The 21,043-nt window shown below is 39.3% G+C and overlaps 2 protein-coding genes across 2 annotated transcripts; one reads left to right on the forward strand and one right to left on the reverse strand.

Moving 5' to 3' along the window:
* The first annotated feature begins 2,126 nt into the window (after nucleotides 1-2,126).
* On the forward strand, nucleotides 2,127-4,383 carry cdkn2a/b (cyclin-dependent kinase inhibitor 2A/B (p15, inhibits CDK4)). The gene is made up of 2 exons (XM_073474955.1): nucleotides 2,127-2,249; nucleotides 3,457-4,383. Exons 1-2 carry the CDS (start codon nucleotides 2,127-2,129, stop codon nucleotides 3,706-3,708), a joined length of 375 nt encoding a protein of 124 aa, XP_073331056.1. The 3' UTR covers nucleotides 3,709-4,383.
* A 1,295-nt stretch (nucleotides 4,384-5,678) lies between these two features.
* mtap (methylthioadenosine phosphorylase) lies at nucleotides 5,679-20,176 on the reverse strand. The gene is made up of 8 exons (XM_073478562.1): nucleotides 20,064-20,176; nucleotides 18,929-19,015; nucleotides 18,419-18,477; nucleotides 18,004-18,171; nucleotides 13,731-13,833; nucleotides 12,552-12,791; nucleotides 8,076-8,198; nucleotides 5,679-6,455 (listed from the first exon to the last, which is right to left on the reverse strand). The coding sequence occupies exons 1-8, from the start codon at nucleotides 20,085-20,087 to the stop codon at nucleotides 6,417-6,419; spliced, it is 843 nt and encodes a 280-aa protein (XP_073334663.1). The 5' UTR covers nucleotides 20,088-20,176; the 3' UTR covers nucleotides 5,679-6,416.
* Nucleotides 20,177-21,043: the final 867 nt, after the last annotated feature.

A 21,043-nucleotide genomic window follows, 5' to 3' on the forward strand; every position in this document is an offset into this window, starting at 1 on the left:
TCACACACAAAAGAAAATTCCTCATCCAGCAGCGGTCAAGCAGGTTAGACGACGGAGAATCACTATGTTACAGTTTCGCTATGACTTATTAAGATGACATGTATGACTGTTGGTCTTAGTTCAGTAGAAAAACCATTGATTTACACATAATGGCTGCTGTCTTTTTCTTCCTGGAGACAGAGGGGCGTTCTCAACTCTCTTTAGGTTTGGTCCACAACCTAGTTGTCATAATCAGCACCCTGTTAAAAATGTATTTTAGTCTAATCAGCAAAAAACAGATCCACTTTTAACTTTCAGTTTGTAACAGGTGACCTCAAACAGCTGTTGTGTTATATTTTACAGAAGTGTGATTGCTGTTTTGTACACTTTAGAGCAGCCACCATGTCTGGATTACCAATCAAGTAAGATAGAAGGGCTCCAATGGAGAAAAATATATTAATATAATATTAAGTGGTCTTCAGCATATGGGAGGATCGTATGAGGTCAGGGTAGATAATCACTGCAGGAGAAGAAATTTGCATAATGGTGCTTCATAATTTATTTCATCTCATTTGTTAGTTAGCATTTCTTGGTACAAGCTATTTTTTTTAATGACATTTTAAACTTATAATGCTTTTAACAAAATTCATTTTTTCAAAGAACTCAGGGGTCCACAAAAGCTTAAAGCTTTGTGTGTGTCCACTGGTTTTAATTCATTTAAATGAAAATGTATTTGTGAATATGCAGCATGAAAAACATGAGAAATGATCAAGGCCTTAAAGGATAAATCCACCAGTTGTCTACATTAAAGTGTGCTGTGTCTTGGGGAGTACTGCTACTATGTGAAAAAGTAGTATAAAGCCTTTTTGTGGCTCCAGAGGAAGCTGCATGTAATCTGGTAAACTGCCTCCAGTGATGTCACCCTGTGGCTAGATTGTATTGTGGGTAATGTTTTGAATGTTTTGACTTACATTTCCCACAATGCATCACTTAACCACTGAGTGACATCACTAAATTATATTGTAATCACAATATCTGTCAATATAATATTTTGACAATATCATGCAGGGCTAAAACTGACCTTCGGGTGTGATGGGATGTACTTAAGTAGCTAACATTTTGTGGTACTTGTACTTTACTCGAGTACTTAGTATTTTTCTGCTACTTTCCACTCCACTACATTTTGGAGGCAAATAACACACTTTTTACACTACATTTATTTAAACACTTTAGTTATTAGATACTTTGCAGATTGCATACTGTTTAGATTTTTTTTTTTAAACAATAAAATACAAAAAAACACTGATATCAATAATCAGAAAAATGCTGAGTATCAGATTCAATAATCAGCCAGGTCGACTCATAGTATATGCAAATATATGCATTTTACTTTTACATGTACTTTTTATACTTCTGTGCACTTAAGTACATTTTATATCAGATGCTTTGAGACTATTTGTATGAGTGACTTTCACTTTTTAAAGTTTTATTTTATAATCATATCTCTGCTTTTAAAAAGCATGACTTCTGGGGACTTTTCACAACACTGATCTTCAGTGAGCTATTTTGAGTCAAGTTCTGTTTCCAGGATTAAAATGTTTCTTTAAGACTCTGAATGAGTTGAGGCATTCATTTGGCCTTCGTACGTGCGCCGCTGAATTTCTCCGTGAAAAACCAAACTCCCGGGGAGCTGCGTTTTTTTAAATTTCGCATTTATCGGGAGTAAGCTGGTTTCCATCTCAGCAGCACAAGATGAGCGCCGCCGAGGAGGAACAGGGTGGAAGCGTCGAAGAGCAGTACAGCAGCGCATGCGCACGATCGCGCCACTGCACCAACCATGACGTCACCCATTCAAAATACAGACAAGTCTAGGCATACACACCGACTGAGCGCTGGACAGGCGATGTAAGCCCGCTTTACTTACGCGACCCAGACAGCCTCCGGCCCGGACGAGCTGACGATCTCTCGGATGGTTGAAGACAAGAGGCGGCGCACCAACACCCGGCCGTGATTGTTCAAAACGCGCTTTGCGGCGCGCGTGTGTGTGTTTTTTTAGAGCTGTTCTTGTTCCTCAAATAGGCATCATCAGGCTACCTGTCAAAGCAATCTGTCACACGGGTTATCGCTGCAGATCGGCGGGGCTGACAATGACTCTGGAGGATGATCTGACAACAGCCGCAGCGAAGGGAAACACCGCAGATGTGGAGTATCTCCTGCAGGCCGGAGCTGAAGTTAACGGGCTCAACTGTTTTGGACGAACCGCTCTCCAGGTCAGTGTCACCAGATGCTCCTCATCGGCCGAGAGAAGCAAGTTTTTACGCACTAAAAATGTGATTCGTGGACAGAGTTAACATCATCAGCCTCTTCACATGACAATACGCAGTGCCAAAAGTGGAGGGGAGATATTTGAAACCGGGCTATAACATGTTTTATTAACTTAAAAAAAAAAAAAAAAAACAACGCATGTGGAAATGACGCGCGGCCCCGTCGGGATCAAACTTCTGCTTGTTTAAATGAGGAAAAACACCTCGCAGCTTTACTTTAGAGGTAAAGTGCGCTAAAATAAATCTCATCAAGCCAAATGAAACGAAACTGTAAGTTTGTTTGGAGCCATTAAGACGACTGCACAGGTCACAGCTCATATGTTGAATGTTGTTGCTGCGTAATTATCATTTCTCGCTTTTGTTTTTGTTTTTTAATCGAGCTGAAAACGACCTGTTTAAATAATATCTAGGCGAGGGTCATCTTAACATGAGGTTGTGTTAAAAGTGGGAATATTGGTGTTGTAATAACGCGTCCAGGTCATCACAACTCACTCAGGAAATGTGCTAAATCTTTTTCCACACACATTTTCATGTCTTTATCTCTAAAATAAGCGTCGCCTGAGCACAAATAACATTACTGCACCACGGCACACAATCTTAAAGCAGAAAATGTGTTTTATGTGTTCATTTTCTCTTACTTTATTGAAGAGGCTGTCAAAATGCAAATCCACAATTTGAAGTGATCCGACTGCAACGAGGAAAAACGCAACCCTCCTTCTCTCTCGTGCCAGTTTCATAAAATATCTTTTCTCTTTAAGATTAAAGAAAACGAAACTACATTTGTAATAACGAGCCTCTTTATGTCTACACACGGGATTTCATTTGCGCACTGCACACATTGTTTTGGTGCGTTCAGTGACACATAATGCTTCTTACTCTCATACACCTACTCTGAAATATAAGTTCAACTAAAGTTAATTGTGGTTCATGTAGTGTAATACTTCACCCTGGTTTTTATAGCCCTGGTTCAGTCCTCGTAATGCGACATGCACATTAATAAAGAAGTGACAATGAAGTAATTATTTTTACCATCCATACTCTGCTCCTAAATGCGCCTCTATAATATTCCTTATAAGGTATTAACCATAAATGACTGATTATTTCTCTGTCTTTAAAACGTTACGTGTGTAAATGTGTTTATGTCGTTATAAAGGTGATGATGATGGGCAGCACGCCGGTGGCGAAGGTGTTACTGAACCACGGAGCGGATCCCAACGTGGGGGACAGCAGCACCGGGACCACCCCGCTGCACGACGCGGCCAGGACGGGCTACCTGGACACTGTGCGGCTGCTGGTGGAGTACCAGGCTGACCCGCAGGCCAGGGACAATGCAAACTGTCGGCCTGTGGACTTGGCCGGTGAACACGGCCACGCAGACGTGGTTGCTTTTCTGGAGTCTGTGTGAGATTGTTTCCTGCTGCTTGTGGTGAACGGGGACTCGGAGCTCTGAGGGAAAAAAACGGGGCCTGGTGAGGCCTGCAGCCTAAATTATGCACATTTGACTGTTTTGCTGTAAAATACGTTTTTATTTATTTGTCTTCTATGCTGTATAGACATCATTATTTTATTTCTAACGAAATCAGGGTTATCTATAGGACGAAGGGTCGCTGTCATGACAATAACAGCCTCGATGCTGATGTAAACCGAGGCTGGCGGATTATTCAGGACTGCTTTTACGGCGACATTAGTACAATTTGTTATTTTTACATCTTCCGTTGTACCACTGAAATATTCCGATAAGCCTGTACAGAATCTCACTTATAAAGTGTACAGTTTTACTATTGTATTTCTACAACGTTGTAGGCTATTTTTAAAATAGGATCATTTTCATCATAAACCTATGAGGTGATAACCGTGTTTTTAAATATCTTTCAATGTCAGATATTTCACCAAATAACGTAAAAGCCATTCAAAAAAATATTTTGCACATTTGACGCACTATTATTTGAGCATTATTCTGCAGAGGCTCGGAGTTTGTACATGTGATACTCACCTCGGACATGATGCAATTTATTAAAGATGTAACATTTATTTTAAGTGTTTTGAGGTTAGACGCAAAGATAATATTGTTGTGCTTCACATATTGTGTGATGGATGGATTAGGTACCAGAGAATAAAAATAAAATAAAAATAAAAAAAACGGAATCAGTCGATGATCGTGTGAGTTTGTTTCAGTTGGGAGTTTGAACGGCTTAAATGAGCAAATCACCCCTGGGCGACAAAATTACTTTCTGTTAGCCGACTCCTCTTCGGGTTTGCTTTTGTTATTAAATGAGTTTTTTTGTTATTGACAGAGACTAGGCTAAGTGTATTTCCTTAACACCGCATGGTAAACAGGCTGCGGGCAACTTCAGTTCAACACGCAAATAAGATCAACGCTGATGTAATAATTTATTCATTCTCCGTGAAATGTTTGAGGCGACATGTCAATTCAGATGGGACTAAAACATGCGTGTACACACTTGAAATATTATAATCTATAGGGTGACAGAAGCTTTTTGTAGAATAATTTTGTATAAAACTGAATTAGGTATAAAAGGACGTCAGCCTTTAAGAGATAATACCGCACAGCGCACTGCTGCGAAGAGAACCACAGCGAGAAAAACAATATAATACACCAACGTGACTCATAAAACAGGATGTGCATCTAGTTAAACATTTGCTTCATTCAGTTTATGCAAAGCCGTTTTTTTTTTTATGGCTTTATGAAACCAAAGTAAGATTTGAGATGAGCAGAAAAGTTCCCAAAACCACGAGGCGCATAAATTACACTGATCTCCTTTGAAATGGGAGTTTTGCAGGCTGTTTTTATCTCAACAATAATTATGTGGAGGTCACTGTTCAATGAAACCATTGACAAGCTTCTCTCTCTAAAGACATTCATGCCTCAAGATCAGTAATTCAAATCTGAACTCTCAAGTCAGAGGGGCGTAAATGCACCATTACTGTAAACCTTTTTTTTTTTCTTTTACTAATTCCCATTATTTATTGCACATTAACCTTTTTAGCACAGAATCTAATCTGCAAAAGACCATGTAGATTTTACTAACTTAAAAAAAAATAAAATAAAATACCACTTTTTTTTCATTAAGTGATTTTATGCTGTGTATGCAGCATTCATATCGTTGAGACAAGACAAACGGAAATAGAAGAGGAAATACAAAAAGACCAAACGTTTTTAGATTGTGTGCAGTGTGTGTTGAGGTGCAGCAAACACGAGTGGCAACAGGAAGTCCCAATACTCCTATAAAAGGCTGATTTCATTCTGACTTGAAAGGATAAGCTTTCATCTTGCAGTAGGTCAAACATGTCAGGCTGGCAAAAAAAGTCTTTCATCTCCGTCAGTGTCGACAAATGCTGTCAAATACATGTATATAAAAAGTAAAACACTGATGGGTTTTAATTCATGAATCACATATAACCATAATGAATCTAAAACAAAAATGAAAGTACTTCACAAAATATAAAAAATGTGCTCAAATAAGCAAAGATGTAAACATGCCAGTGTTAATAACAAGATTTTATAGCCTAACTAGCTGGAATGTATCCAGTCACTGAAGAGATTCTACTTGAGTAAATACAACAAACGTTCAAGACATCAGATTTGACATTTATAGGGATATTAATTGTTCCTAAGGCTGTAACAAAGTTTTCATGTGCTACACTTGCAAAGCATTTGGATTGAAACCTGCATTAATGGCAATAAAGACACCAGTGGTTTACAGGCAGCAAATACAAATTTGAAAAGATCACAAAAAATATAAATCCACAATTATTAATATACTCTTAGTAGACTTAAAATCTTTTTTGATCTCAAGTGGTTTCGTACGTAAAACATCAGGAAACACCTGCTGGACTGATGATACTGATGAGTGTTCCAGAGAAAAATCGTGACCTGTGAATCAGTAGGAAGAGGGAGGGGTGGGTTATGTGTGTATTTTGAGTCAAGAAAAACACTGAAACTCCAGCTGAAGACAGAGCACATGCAATATTTATGTGAGGCACTTTCTTGTGATTCACTGATGACAAATCCACAGGCAGGGTTGAGTCTGTTGTCCGTGTCGGTGCGGGAGGTGTCTGGGATCCGTGAACGTTTTCTACTCCATTGTTTTCTCAGTGTTTTGGTAACATTACTGAAGATTGTGCCATCGACTGTAACAGAAGAAACAAGACAGCTCATTTTCCATGTACGTCCACGATTATAAGACAACAATAACTACACAGATCGTGTTAAAGTTGACTAGCATTAGTTTCAGGGCAGGCCGAGGCCAAAAGTTTCCAGAAGGTAAGTTAATTTGGTTAGACAGTCGATGACAAAAACATACTGCATAAATTAAAAATTAAAAATCTGTTTCCAAAAGTTATTACAAACTAATGTGTTAGGGATAGAAAAATACATATTAAAAAATAAATATTAGGGAGCATTAATGCAACAAATTAATAATGAGCAAATATTTAAAAGTTTTGAATAGAAATGTAATTACTTACCTTCCTGTATCCTCGAAGTACTTCAAATACATTCAAAACTATTGTTGAAAATGGATGCAAAGGATGTACCCAGTCTAAAAACACGTGTCTTCCTGAAGTGCAATGAAAAAGTTAGGGAAGACAATTCTGGAGAAAGATAGTTGAGTGTTGAGTCGCATTCCCAGGTCGTCAAATACCAACGCTTTGGGTTAGGATTTCGGGCCCGAAGCATCAGAATTTGACAATCTTGGAATAAAACTCAACAATCAACGATCTTTCTCCAGAATCGCCTTCCCTACGTTTAATTTAGTCATTATCTATTCACTCTCATGCTGATGGAAAGTTGAGTTGTAGCATTCCCTTTAACAACTGAAGTAGATGGGGACTTGTTTCTAAGTGTTTAAAAAAACAACTGAAAGAAACGTAAATGGTTCCATACAGCTGGTCTGGCATAATCCAAGTGTCCAGAAGCCCAGAGAGTCCAAATTAATTTGAAAAGACGTAACTTACACCCTTATTAAAGCCGAAATCTTCACTTTAGCTGCTAAGCTAAAAGCGTCAGCATGTGCCCTGTCTAAAGTGGGTGCACATGCTCAATTGTGTCGAGGGTGTAAATAATGTCTTTTCAGATCAATTTGGACTATAGATTACACCGGATCAGCTGTATGAAGCCATTTTAGGATTGTTTTGGGGTTTTTTCCCAGCCCCCCATCTACTTCAGTTATTTAGGAGAATGCTGCAACGCTGTTTTCCTGTCAAGCTCCAAAAAATGTTTTTTTTGACAACAAAACTTCACACCGCTTTTCCACCGGCACGAGAGTGAGTAGATAATGCTACATTTTTATTTTTGGATGAACTTATCCTTTAATCCCGCATTTATATACACAATTGCTAAATTTAATGAGTCAAGACTGTAATATGTGTGTTTTCATGCTCAGTTCTGTTAAATACAGACTTCCACTCAAAGTTAAACCAGCTGAGTTTTACTTTTTAATAGCACAAAAGGTGCACAATGACAGTGAGTCAGCCTCGCTCATGGAGGTAACTGTCATCAGCTCTCTTGTGCCTCATGATAATAACGGTAATAACCACCTTCTTAAACAGGCTGTGTTTAGAGAGCGGTCATGCTCCAGACGGTTTGATTATTCTCACAGTTTAAGGAGGTGGCTGGGTGAGACGAATACATAATTATATATTAGATCTCAGTTCAAGATACCCAGCTGAAAAAAGTAAACAGACCCTCTTTCACAACTTCTCTAAAGACTTACTGAATGGAAATGAATCATCATAAAGTTGACAACTTACTTTCAAAGTCTTCATTGTCTGAGCCCAATCCATCTGACTAATCTGTGGTATTGCAGTTAGCAGGATGCTGCTGGCTTTGTTGGCGTTTTCCTTCATCGTCTTCAGCACGTTGTCAACACAGACCTAGGAAAAAAAGCAGCAGCCGTGTGGTAAGAATCCTGTACAGCAACACAAATTTCACTTCCTATAAAAGACTCAGTCACTTTGTATTTCCCGAAAATGTACTTTCACATGTATCCTTACAGATGCTAAAAGAATATTTGCACTGTGAAGCACATTGTGTGGAATCAGCAATGTAAAATCAGACCTGAATATCAGATGTGTTTATACATCTTTCAGAATTAACATACAGTTTACATGTTTACACTTTTACAGGGAGATAATAAATGATAAAACTTTCAGCAGTGAGGCACATTATGAAGATATTTATGTGAGTATCCTATGGCAACGCTGTGATAGCAATCTAATAGACTGTGATATCATGGGATGGTGTAGAAATAGCACGCCGTTTTGTCATGTCTACACAGTTTAAGCTTTTAGTGAGTCATTTAACAGCGGGTTTTTTGGACATGCAAGAACGGTCAAAGTCAGGTCATGTTTGTCAGGTGACTGCCGTCATGGTAACAAAAATAAACATGTGGGTAATGTTGTCAAAAGTTTGGTTAGGTTTAGGCACCAAAACTACTCGGTTAGATTAAGGAAAAGTTCATGGTTTGGGTGAGACATTCACATGTAAGAAATGCAGTTAAATGACACAGGAAGCAAAAAAAGTGTTGTGATAATACGCAAAATAGCTTAATTATTAAATAACATCATTCTGTGTTACCAGGCTGAATGATATTTGAATTAGGGCAGGGCGATAGTGTTGTCACAACACTGGAATTTCTCATTTCTTTAGGATACCTTAAAAAAAAAGAAAAAAAATGTTTTTTTTGATATTCAATACCATGTTGGGAAAACTGACAACAATGAGGGTGAAATCTTTAGATTTTATCAAAAGATGTAACAAAACGTGTTACTGTGTGTACATCAGCATTAAAGATACATTTATTCAACATCAATTTATATATAGTAAGTACAAAACATGGCAAATTTAGGACCTAAAATAAATTATTTTAAAAAAAGTCTGTTCAATTGCAAAATGAACTGTTACTCTTCACACGAGTAATGCATTTTTTTTACTTAAGAATTGGACTTGTACGAGGGACTTTTGTACAACAGAGCACAGTCTGAAGAATCTGAAATTCGATAAACAATAACACTGAATTATCACCCAGGCCTACTTTAAAGCCCATTTCATTTCGAGAAAAAGCAGATGTTACTGCACAGATGTCAAGCAGAACTCCAGTTCAGTCGTGGCCAACCGGATGAGCTGGTGAAAGTTTGTTAGTTTCATCTCCAGTTTAACCAAATCACAATCAGATCTCAGCCACACAAACACTAGCCAACATAAAAAACACTTCACATCAGTGCAGATGTGAGGATCAGTATACTGTTTTTAATGTAGCCAGCTGTGCCTTGTACTCCATGTGACTCATTATGTGGTATTAATGAAGCATTTAGTCTTGAGCCGTTTCACCTGCCATGTCTTGGACACTGGCAATCATCACAGTATTCATATTATTCAGCACTGCAAAGAGAGGGGAAATAAAAATCAAAACATTGCAAAAAGCATGTTTATTCATCTGCTGTAAAATGGAGGCCTGAGTCATATGTTCAAGATAAAATATCTACGTTTATCTGCATGATATTATGTGGTAACTACTCAGCCAGACATACAGTGTACAGCACAGAAAGTTACGACATTACTTCCGTCCTGCGCTCGTGTTTACCTCCTGTAACCTTCATTAACCCGTTCCTTCCTTAAGTGCTTTGTTTTCATGTCAAACTCGCTGACTAGATTCATGTTTTTGTGGTGTTTGCCAGGATGAAGACAGTGAAGCTGATGACTCAGTGTGACTCAACCTCCTCTGGCAGGGCTTCCACCGGAGGCTGGCAGGCAAGCTGACTGAAGGGGGGGGGGGAGAGAAGGCCAGGAGGTAGTATGAGGCTGGGAGGGAGTAGACAGAAAGGGGGGGGCGGAAGGATGTGGCGAGTGTTCTGCAACAGGAGGGGGAAGAGGTCAGCTGCAGGAACTCGGAAGTGGAGTTGTGAGTTTGGCTGGATCTGTGACAAATAAGCCGAAACTCGCCCACATGCAGTATATCAACTGCACTATCCAGAGTGTCTGACACAGAGCATAGGTCACTCGGAAGCCATTGGAAGCCACAGATACTGTAGTCTGCTGGCAGAGCACAAATGGTAAAAAACCTCTGCTGAGAACGCATCATACAAAAAGAAATCTAATTTCTGGTCTGGGAACATTATTCTTTTCTTAAAAATGTAATGTTTTAGTGATGTACCAACTTTAAAAACTGTAGAAAGCTCAAAATGTTACTTGAAGCGACTGAAACTTATCATGAAAGAAGCCTTGTTATTCTGATCTCGCCTACAAGTCAATACTTCTGCAAATCAGCTGAGAGCAAGAAAGAAAAGTTAAACTTCATACAGGACTGCCCTAAAAGTGATCAAAAAGTTCATTTTTATTATCCTGACCAAACATCATTTTGGCTGTTTATGTCTGTTTGCTTGTTATTTGTTTGTTTGTTTTCATTAAATATCCTGGAAAAGTACACATCATATCTTAGGAGTGCAAGAATCCATTGATCCGGATTGATGTGTCGATTCAATGGTCAACGATCATATATCATCAAAGCAATGTGAAAATATCAATCCATATCATTTTTGTCATACACCTTTAGACATTTCTGTAGCGCCTGTGTCACCTTTTGTCAAAGCACCTTCCTAAACATTGAAACAGCGCTATCATTATTATTATTATTATCATTTTTATTATTATTAGTATATGGCCAACTGATTGTTAAATGAAAAATATGACATTGTCTCATATTGATCGCAGGGCCCTGAAATGAGTTGAAATCAGATCGTGGCAGACATTATGATAATGGTGAATATTGTACCGTTGACCAAAGAAATGATATCATATCACATCATATCATATCATATCATATCGTGATGAAACTGGTTATCTACACCCCTAGTCTGGCATAGCCAGCACCTGAGAAAGGTGATGGTACCCTTGCAAAATAGTGTCGAGGGGGAACTAGTTTTGATGGAACACTCACACAAGGGGAGGCAAGTCCTGGCATTAAAAGAGCTAAATGGTAAAAACTGCCAGCTGGTATATGTAAAAACCGTTAGCGAGCAGGTTATGGTAACTTGCCTTTTTCAACATGTAGCTTGCTAGTTTGGAGGTTGTTGTCGTTTCCCGTAGAGAAGGGGATTTAAAAAAAGTGTACATACACATGTATGAGAAAAAGGCTGCCAGAAACAGGCTTATACCAACAGTCTACATCCAGTGAGTCAGACATGACTTAATGCCCAAAACAATGTGTAACTATTTATAGAATTATTATTACTTTTAAAGATTATTCTATTTGGTATTTCTGCTTTATATGATAGTGATATTAGAGAGACAGGAAAGGCAGGAGAGGGAGAGAGGATGGCTTGCAGCAAAGGGCCTGGGCTGCAGCAGTAAGGACTCCCCCATAATAAATCAGCATAAAGTGATCAAAAATAGAACGATCTGAAGCACAAAGTGAGGAGGACCTCATGCACACAAACGTTTCCTGTTTGCATGAGGACACTGATCACTACAGTTAACAGTGAACAAGGTTGTTTTGTTAGAAGCACAACTCAGAAAATCTTCCATCTGAAAAAAGTGAAGAGAAAACAAGCTAGTTATTATAGTCTATCCATGGTTGTAAAAAAAAAAAAAAAGTCATTCAAAAGAAAATAAAGAGCAGTGATTACTGCCCTGATGTGCTGTGTAGAAAGACTAACTCTGAGTTAACGTGGGAGGACAGGGGATAATTGAGCAATAATTGTTTTATTGCATACTTTGGCACAAGTGGCCCACACCTGCACATTTTAATGGCTCAGCACAATTTTATCTGAAGAGATTATTTTTGCAGAGCCATTGGTAATGTGTCATAGATCCTCAGGGGTTCCTTGACCTTATTTTATATCACTGGCTAAAGGGACCTTGGCCACAGTTTAGAAAATCAGCTGTCTGATTAGGAGGAAAAGGGAAAATAGGGAGGGCAAATCCCAGAGAGAAGGTCTAAGCAGTAGAGGGATGAATAAAATGGAATGAACATATGAAGTAAACAACTATGTAAAGTTCTGATGAGAATGAACAGATACCTTTGGATGGTATCTGTCAAGCCAAAAGGAATAAACTATAGTCAGGAATACAGTCCAAACAGAATAGGAAAGAAGTCACATCACCTAACGTGCAGCAACCGTGCATCACTCTTTGCTGACAGTGACTCACACATGGCACAAACAAACAAGGACAGCAGAGACATCAAGGTAATAAAAACCGAGTGTTAAGACCTCCAGCCTGCCACTCACCGCCTCCTCATGTTCCTTCCAACAGTCGTAGTCTGTTGCCATGGCGATGCTGGCATAGCACAAGCCGGCCTCCTTGGCGAGGATCACCTCTGGCACAGTGGTCATGTTGATGACGTCGGCACCCCACTGGCGGAACATCAGGCTCTCAGCCCGCGATGAGAAGCGGGGCCCCTCGACTGTCAGCATAGTCCCTCGCACATGGCACTTAATCCCCAGGGTCCGCGCCACCTCCACCAAAACCTGCACCAGGACAGAGCGTTAGTAACCGTCTCCAAAAGGCCAGTGACAGAGGAGGGGGGGAACTGTTGACACAGTTATAATGCATTCATAACAATCTCTACCCTGCGGTGATGAAGGAACAAAAACATTTTTATGGATCTACTCAACTGTGATCTCAAAGTCAGTTCTTTTTGAAAAAATGTATTTCATTTTCTAACCAACTAATTGTTTTACACCACAGGCAATGATGACCTGTGCCTCATCCAGGTAAGTGTTTACTCGCGTAACGTCATTCCTATCAAATTATTGCGTTTGCTGTAACGTTACTGTGCGATGCTCACGTGAAATTGCAGGACAGTTTTTTTTCCCCTTCTGCGAGAATGATAATCATGAATCTGTGTTCAGCATTGCTTGTCTCAGTGTTGACATCTACCCGACGCTTGTTGTTTTAATCGTTGAGCAGACATATTCAGGTAGGTGCAAAGTTCCTTGTTTATATGCTTAATTCTTTATGTGTGTGAACTGACCTGACTATGAAGCATCAGTAGCAAAAAATATTAACTTAAGTTTCTAAAGTTATTAAACTGTGTTTCTTAGCTTTATTAACAAGTGTGTGACAGTGCAAAATAATAGAACGTTTCTAAAATTATAAGAAGGAGTCCTCTCTTTTCTGTTTATATGTTTTACTAGCACGTGTGTTAATTGACATAGATATGAAGTGTCCATTGCGCAAATCATAAAACGTTAGTTAAGAGGAAATGCAGCCATCTCCACTCCTCCTCTCCTCCTCCTTCTTCTTCTCTCATGTCTCCTCTCCTAAATTAATTCAGCAGCAGGGGTCACATTTCAGTAGTGAAGATGTTTCATTTGAGACCAACGTTTTATAGAAACAAAGAGACAAAAACAAAGTGTCAGGGTAGTGACTGAATGACAAGGGATATGTGGTACTTAAGGACTCACCTCTCTGGTTTTGTTGCAGAAAGGTTCAGCCATGGGGATGTGACACACTCCTGGGGGACTGGTAGGCTGTCCATCATGCAGCGTCTGAGCTCTCTTGGTAGTCCTGGACAGAGAAGTAAACAGGAAGTACTGACAGTTATTGTCAACATGAGGCCAATTCAGATGCAGACGTGTCAGATTGAAGAAGTTAAAAAACTTCGAAATACTAAAAGACTAAAACTGATTTCAAGAACCAAGCATTAAGCAATAGTAATTAGTGTCACAAACATAATCTCAACAATTAGCCCGTTTAAAATCTTCTAAAGCAGCCACAGTTTTAGTGATAAACTTTATGTTTATCAGAGTGGTTGAATTTCTCCATCATTAAACTATTTAACATGTTATGAACAAGTCCTTTCACAGCTTTCCAGGGCTATAATAAAAGCATTAACAGACACCAGCAGCAGCAGCCTGGTCTCTTGCACCTCGACAACAATGGTTGTTCAATTCACAGCTGTGCTGAGTCAGTGAAGTTCCACCAGGCACGGCGCCAGCATGCCTCCCTTCAGTTCTGTATGGAGACGGGTCGGGAGACCACAAGAGACTGACTCAATTAGCACAGTGACCTGAGAAAATTCAAGATTCTGTGTCTTCCTGCATCTCTTCAGCTTGTTTGCTACATACTGAATTCTATTTAGTATGTTCAGTTCTGTGAAAGGTATGCAGATCATTATGTAATCGAAAATAATTTAGTCATGTAAAGTCGCATCAAGTGGTTTTACAATTTGCACAGCATACAGCACCCTCTGTCCTCAGACCCTTGATTTGGATAAGGAAAACTCTCTCCCAAAAGAGAAATTAACGAGGGAAAAAAGGGCTTGTCTATGGCATAACTCTGGTTTTCTTCCTTTTTCCCAGGGATTACCTAGTCATACCACAATTATCTCAAACATCTAAAATATGAATCTCTCCATTGACGGTAATCTTTAAAGTTGATGCCCAACCCCATCTCTTACTCATAACCCTGGCAGTAGAAGACTTAACTCAGTGTTTAAATAGTTTGAGCCAGCTGCAGCTCCACCCTGCTGCAAAAAGAAACAGTGTGTGAGATATAAACTATGAGTAGAGGACAATGCCTATTTATGCTATAAAATCGAGTTATCTTGGCCTGGCATTTCATTAGCAATGTGATTTCAGAATGGCCGTTGCAAATAATGGCTCTCACAGTCTATAATTATCAGCTGTTCAAATTATTCCTAAAATGCAAAAATAATCTGCAACGGACAAATGATAACGAGATCTATACGGTGACACTTCCAAGATCAATGAAGTCCGGCTCCTCACTTGAAAGACCAAGGTTTAATTTTTTTCATGATAATCCAATATTCAAGTGTGTTTTTAATACTGATACTTTTTAAATAGAGATATCAGTGATTCTGAGATGCCACTTGGTCAGTAAGAGCAAAGTAAGCACTATTAATCAGATGTCAAGATTAACTGTAGTACTAAACAAAGTGAATTTGAAAACAAAAAACAAACTGGACAAAGCCAGCAGCACTAACGTGTTGACATTGAGAAAAAGTATGCAGCCAGAGCTAACATAACAATTGTGACGTCATTACAGTGAGACACTGTACAGTGAGTGCCTTGAGAAAACATGTTGTCACATGCTGTTGGACAAGTCTGAACAAGTCCCAACAAGAAACTTCCTCATTTCTGATAAATAGATGTTGTCTGTGCTCACTTGATGTAGGTACTAGTTGAGCCATTCATCGGCTTCACCAACACAGCCACAGCACAGCCACAGGCAGCGTGACGGAGGCGATTATAAGTGTACTGGAGAACACAGTGGCACAACTGTGAGAAGGCAGTTTAACCAGCTGGATGCCAACTCGTTGGTAACAAATAAGCCATCCTATTTAAACTGCACATATCGAGTTATTTAATGGAATTTGTGCAATCAGCTAACAGAGAGCACAACACACCCACAGGGTCGTGCTACACAGAAAGTGTATATGCATATGCCTGGAGGTCACACTCTGCTGAGTTTTCCCATGTCAATAAATGAAAAAGATACTCTTAGGTTTACCAGCAAGTGTGACTAACTCTGAGTGTTACTTTCCAGTGATTATAACCCAGAAATACAAGATTATTTACAAGGGTTCTGCTGCAGCTGGTATTTATTACAGATAGTCACATGGAATTAGTCAAGCTAGTTAATTTGGGGTCAGCTCTCAGTATCAAAACCACAATGCCACATTCAATATTAACCTTAAATCATTATTTTATTGGACAAGGAGACCTATGATGCTTTTTCTGTTTTTCCCTTTCCTTCAGTTATATAGCTTCTTGTGCATGTAAAAGGTCTTGAAAGTTAAAAAGCCCCAAGTAACAACAACGGTAGCTCCTATCTCCCACAGAAAACACAGCTGCTGAAGTGTCTGAAACGCCTCATCAGCAGTCCCGCCTTTAACTCTTCTTCTTGACATCACTTCGTCACCATGTCACACATTTGGCTAATATATAACTATATTCACAGTAAAAGTCAAGATAACTGGAAGCTGAAAACGCAACGGAGCCAACCAGAGAGATGGTGAGCGGTGCTGGCTCAGGCGTGTGTGAACTAACCAAACAGAGCAGACTGGGTATTTGGGAGGGAGGCCTTAAAGAGACGGGAGTTAAAAGAGGGTCTCAGACAGAAGGGGACTATCGTGCTGCCGTATGAGAAAACTGGTGTGTTTTTTTGTGCATTAAATATTTTAAACCTATTCTAGCAGTAACCCAACAAAAGTGATTAACCAAAAATTAGCATAATGTGTCCTTTGATAATAAACTCCAAAATTAGGGAGGGAAAGCACATCACTGTGTGAACAAGCGCTCTCCATTACAGCCACTTAAAGGTGATAGTGGGTGTTAGCTCAGTGACTTGAATGAGAACTGAACGCTGGAATTCCAACAACTCATTGAAAGTGATACATTAAATGAACCCTGAGACAGACAGGAAGGAAACCTGAATGTTTACACAGAATAATCTCTCTTTGGAAAGTTCATGCTCCAGAAAATAAGTCATTATATATTGGCGTGTATTGTCTCAATTCTCACCAAGCAAAAGGTGACACTTGAGAGCTCAACAAAAAGTCAGAAAGGGGTTAACAAGTCTTCCCACTGGACGTGATAGTAAAACACATATTTGCTTTGATAAAAGTGTCAACTGTGGTGAGTCAAGCCCTCCCTCCCTCACTCAGATATCTGGACACTTTTGTCACACAGTAACTTGAATCCTGTCAGTGAGATGTGTGGGAAATTGCTTGAATGTTTGCACAACAAACCTCCTGTACAATCTTGATCGGGTAACAACCAACCAAAACCTTTAACAGAGGATAAAACTATTTACGGGCACACATTAAAGCTCCAGTGTATAGGATTTAGTGGCATCTAGTGGTGTGGTTAAAGATCGCCTCACTCTCCCCAACAGTGGCCATTACAAGTCATGAAAGTCTTCCCTAGAACCAGACTTTTGTTTGTCCGTTCTAGGCTGCTGGACCCTGTGATTATACATTAATTAAAGCATAATTATGAATGGTACATTCCATTTCAGCCAATATCATATTCAATTTCTGCCCCTAAATCCCTCTAAAACAATCAACCCATTTACATAAACAGTCATATACTTCCCCTGTGCGAAGTCAGATGATGACATGACATGAATGTTGTATTTTAATAGCAGTGTTAATAAAAATATGGCAGATATATGATTTAAGGGTCTCAAATAGAAATGAATGCGATTGGATAGACTTAAAGGGGCTCTGTGGAAGTTTTGTATTGTGCTGGAAGCTGGTTGTTTGCTCATGTTTGCGGAAACCATTTCTAAAATAACATTAGCTACTGTTGCTCTCTGTTAGCAAAGCGGGGAGAGGAACTGAGACGAGGCACTCGAGAAGGTGCATAAAGTCACATCCTTTGGACTGTCGCAGATAATCCGGCCCGAGTCCTTCACAAAGAAATCCACAGTCCAGCAGCTTTAAAAAACTTAAACAAAATCATCCACAGGTTTGTATAGGCAACTGAGAGAGACGTTACAATCGGTTCACATATGGCCAACAAAAAAAGTGATAAATACCTGTAAATTGGTATAAACATATATCCACTTTTTGAAAACAAAGGATAATAACTTTAAAACATAAAGTATATTAAGATTACAATTTAAATCATTTGACATTCTCTGTTTCATATACATTCTTAAGAGTATGTGGAAAGACACATAAATTATCTGTTGTGGTCACAACCCACTCACCTGTCAATGAACTGATCTATGATGACGATGTCTCCTGGCTGAATCTCCTCACGGAGTGAGCCACAGGCCGTAGTAGCCAACAAATGTGTACAGCCCTCTTCTCTCAATGCCCAGATGTTGGCCTGGAAGTTCACACTGGACGGCATTATAGTGTGTTGCCTCCCGTGCCTGAGTATAGGGAAAAGAATGATCCATTATACATTGTTTGTATTGATTTTTAGGTCAATGTCAGAAACATGAAAATGCATTTAACTTGCACTTTGCTATTAGACTGAGGGAATGAATAGTGCTCCGTAAGTGCAAGGTTTTTCCACTAGATGGTGCTAACAGATCACATTTTCATAAGTCACATTTTAAAGTAAGGTAGAATACTATATAATTACCATTTATAACTATAATATATACCCTTTCTCACCTTGCAAGAAGCACGCATTCCACGTTTTTTATCTTCCCCAGGATAAGAGCATCGGATGGCTGTCCAAGAAGAGCAGAATAATCCAATTATAGATAAAAACACTACTGTTAGGTATCATTTGCTAGTAAAATAGGCCAGAGCACCAGTACACACTGCTCTATTTGGCAAGAAAGATATTAGAAGAAGTTCTTGAAGGAAAAATAAAATGTGGAAATTAAATTTTTTAACTGTTGTTTTCATTACTAAATACTGCTCATACAAATGCACACACAGTCAGGACATATAGACATGCATTAATTGTGGAGTAATGTCAGAGTCATAGAGCTGCCACACAGTTGGCGCTTCAAGCAGTTAGGGGTTCAGTGCCTTGCTCAATGGTAACTCAGAAGTGCCCAGGAAGTGAACTGGCTCTCCAGCTACCAGTCCAAACTCCGTACTGTGGACTGTGCTGGACTTGAGCCAGCTACCCTACTGCCGCCCCCAATTAAGACCTCACAAAACACAACTGACCTTTCCATATGGTGTGTCAACATAACGCTCAGTCCTTCCCTCCAAGATATCTGGATCATCGAGTCCTGAACCACCGATTATTCCAATCTAAATGAAGAGTGTGAGAAAATCATCAACAGATTATGACATGAATCACAATATGGCCAGGCGTATAATGAAGTACTGTAGTGCTGCAGAGATGCCCGGTCCTACATATCCTGTTCTCCAGATGTAAGAAAACATGTTAGGTTTGTTACACACCCCAACAAATGTTACATGATCATGATCTTCATGATATTTTTCAGGGAAAATGAAAACAGTGATGCAAAAATGATCATTCCCACTAATCAATGAATCATACTGCAATCGCAATATCTGTAGAATAATCGTGATTATTCTAACTTTTTTCGGCAGCTTTGATTACAAACAAAACATACTACAGCCAAGTTTTGGAAATCTATTTATCTACAGATGACACCTTGATGGGTTAGTGCATTGTTTGTGTGAATGTAAAACTGAGAAAGAGCCAAACGTCTTATATAACCAGGACATATATTCAGCTGACAGGCTACTTCAGCTGATAATCCTTGTATTTGTGTAAGGTGTGGTAGGTGTGGACCTGCTATTTTTACTCCACCACTGTTTAACTACCTGCTGACAGGTGTCACGTGGAGCGAGTCAACGCTGCAGACCACGTGCCAAATTAACAGTACCTGAGATGGTTCACCTTTAGCTACTTTACAGTACAACTACAGCAGCCCTGCAGTTAGCATGCACAGGTTAGCTTGTGTTATTCAGCCACAGTCGTTTAGTTTGAGGGCTGCACATTGTGAGTACAGCTTTGCTAATGCCATGCTAACAGCTAAGATGTTGATGAAGCTTCTCAGTCATGGTAAATCTAGGTGCTGCATCGTAGGCAACTGGACTTTTCTTGAAGAAACTGAAACAAGTCCAGTTGCCTACGATACAGCACCTAGATTAACAGCTAAGAGCTTTTCCCGCACTTCCAGGTTGATCATGGCTGCACATCTGGCATTAAACACGCTAACTTACTCAGCTAGCTGCTCTCATTGATTTTCCCTCTGCCCCCCCCGTTCAAACGCACCGTGTTCCGACAGCAAGACTTCTCAAGTGACATTAGATGTTAGGTTATTACCTTTATAGGCAGTGCGGAGGCCATGTTGAAACTATTCTTCCCTGTAAAAGTGTAAATTTGGCTAACTTGTGAGGAAGACGCTTTATAGCCTCAACCGCTAACATCCGCCAGCACGCGGACGTCACTCTTTTCCTGTTTGATATGCGCGCCTTCAAAATAAGAGCATGTTTGCGCCTTGTACTTGCACTGCTGACCGTTTCTCTCCAAAACAAATGACTTATTTACCTTAAAAGGTGCACTGTGTAGTTTTGGGGAAGACATTTTAATCAGAAGAGTAAGATCTTCATTGACTGATTTCTTTTTATACCTAAACAATCTACACTCTTTGTTTTGATGACTGAATAAACTTAATAAACAAACTGACCATAAAGGACAACAGCTTCAAACAGTGTTCTGGGGACCTTATTTTCCTCTGAGGACAGTTTTTTTATTCAGTTATGGACAGAATAAATATTTATATTTTATCAATAATATATTATATATTGAGTTTATATACTGTTTCTGTGGGAACAGACAGTTTGCTTTAGCTGTTAGTATTTTTGTAGCTAACAACCAAAGTGAAGAAGACAGCTTATTCTGCACATCCAACAATATTTACCACACCCCTATGAGACTTAAATAACCGTGTATTGTGTCCTCATTGCCTGTCTCAACCAAGTTGATAACTGACTTTCATATTATAATAAAAATGGATGCTGGAAAGTAGAAGAAACTGCACACTGAAATCCAAAACACAAGACGATGTTTCAGAAATGACCTGTGGCCCTGTAAATAATATTGTGTGTGATTTGTAGTATTAAACTAACCTATTCAAAAACAGACGTATGGCCTTTGCCACTGTTCCCTTTCTCTCATCTCTGTCACAACCCTATAGCAACTGTTTTTTAATAGTTTAGTATCAAGATCAGTGTACCATGTCACCTGTGTGCTGTGTGGAAACACCAATCCTCAATACGTAGCAGTTCTATAAATATTACAGA

This window comes from Pagrus major, chromosome 1 (assembly GCF_040436345.1).
Source record: "Pagrus major chromosome 1, Pma_NU_1.0".
Taxonomy (NCBI): domain Eukaryota; kingdom Metazoa; phylum Chordata; class Actinopteri; order Spariformes; family Sparidae; genus Pagrus; species Pagrus major.

Coding starts and splice junctions, on each gene's coding strand:
- cdkn2a/b (XM_073474955.1), top strand. CDS start 2,127: ATGACTCTGGAGGATGATCTGACAACAGCCGCAGCGAAGGGAAACACC. Junction 2,250..3,456: donor TTGGACGAACCGCTCTCCAG/GTCAGTGTCACC, acceptor GTCGTTATAAAG/GTGATGATGATGGGCAGCAC.
- mtap (XM_073478562.1), bottom strand. CDS start 20,087: ATGGCCTCCGCACTGCCTATAAAG. Junction 18,478..18,928: donor TTGACACACCATATGGAAAG/GTCAGTTGTGTT, acceptor CTTCTTGGACAG/CCATCCGATGCTCTTATCCT. Junction 13,834..18,003: donor ATAGATCAGTTCATTGACAG/GTGAGTGGGTTG, acceptor TTCTCTGTCCAG/GACTACCAAGAGAGCTCAGA.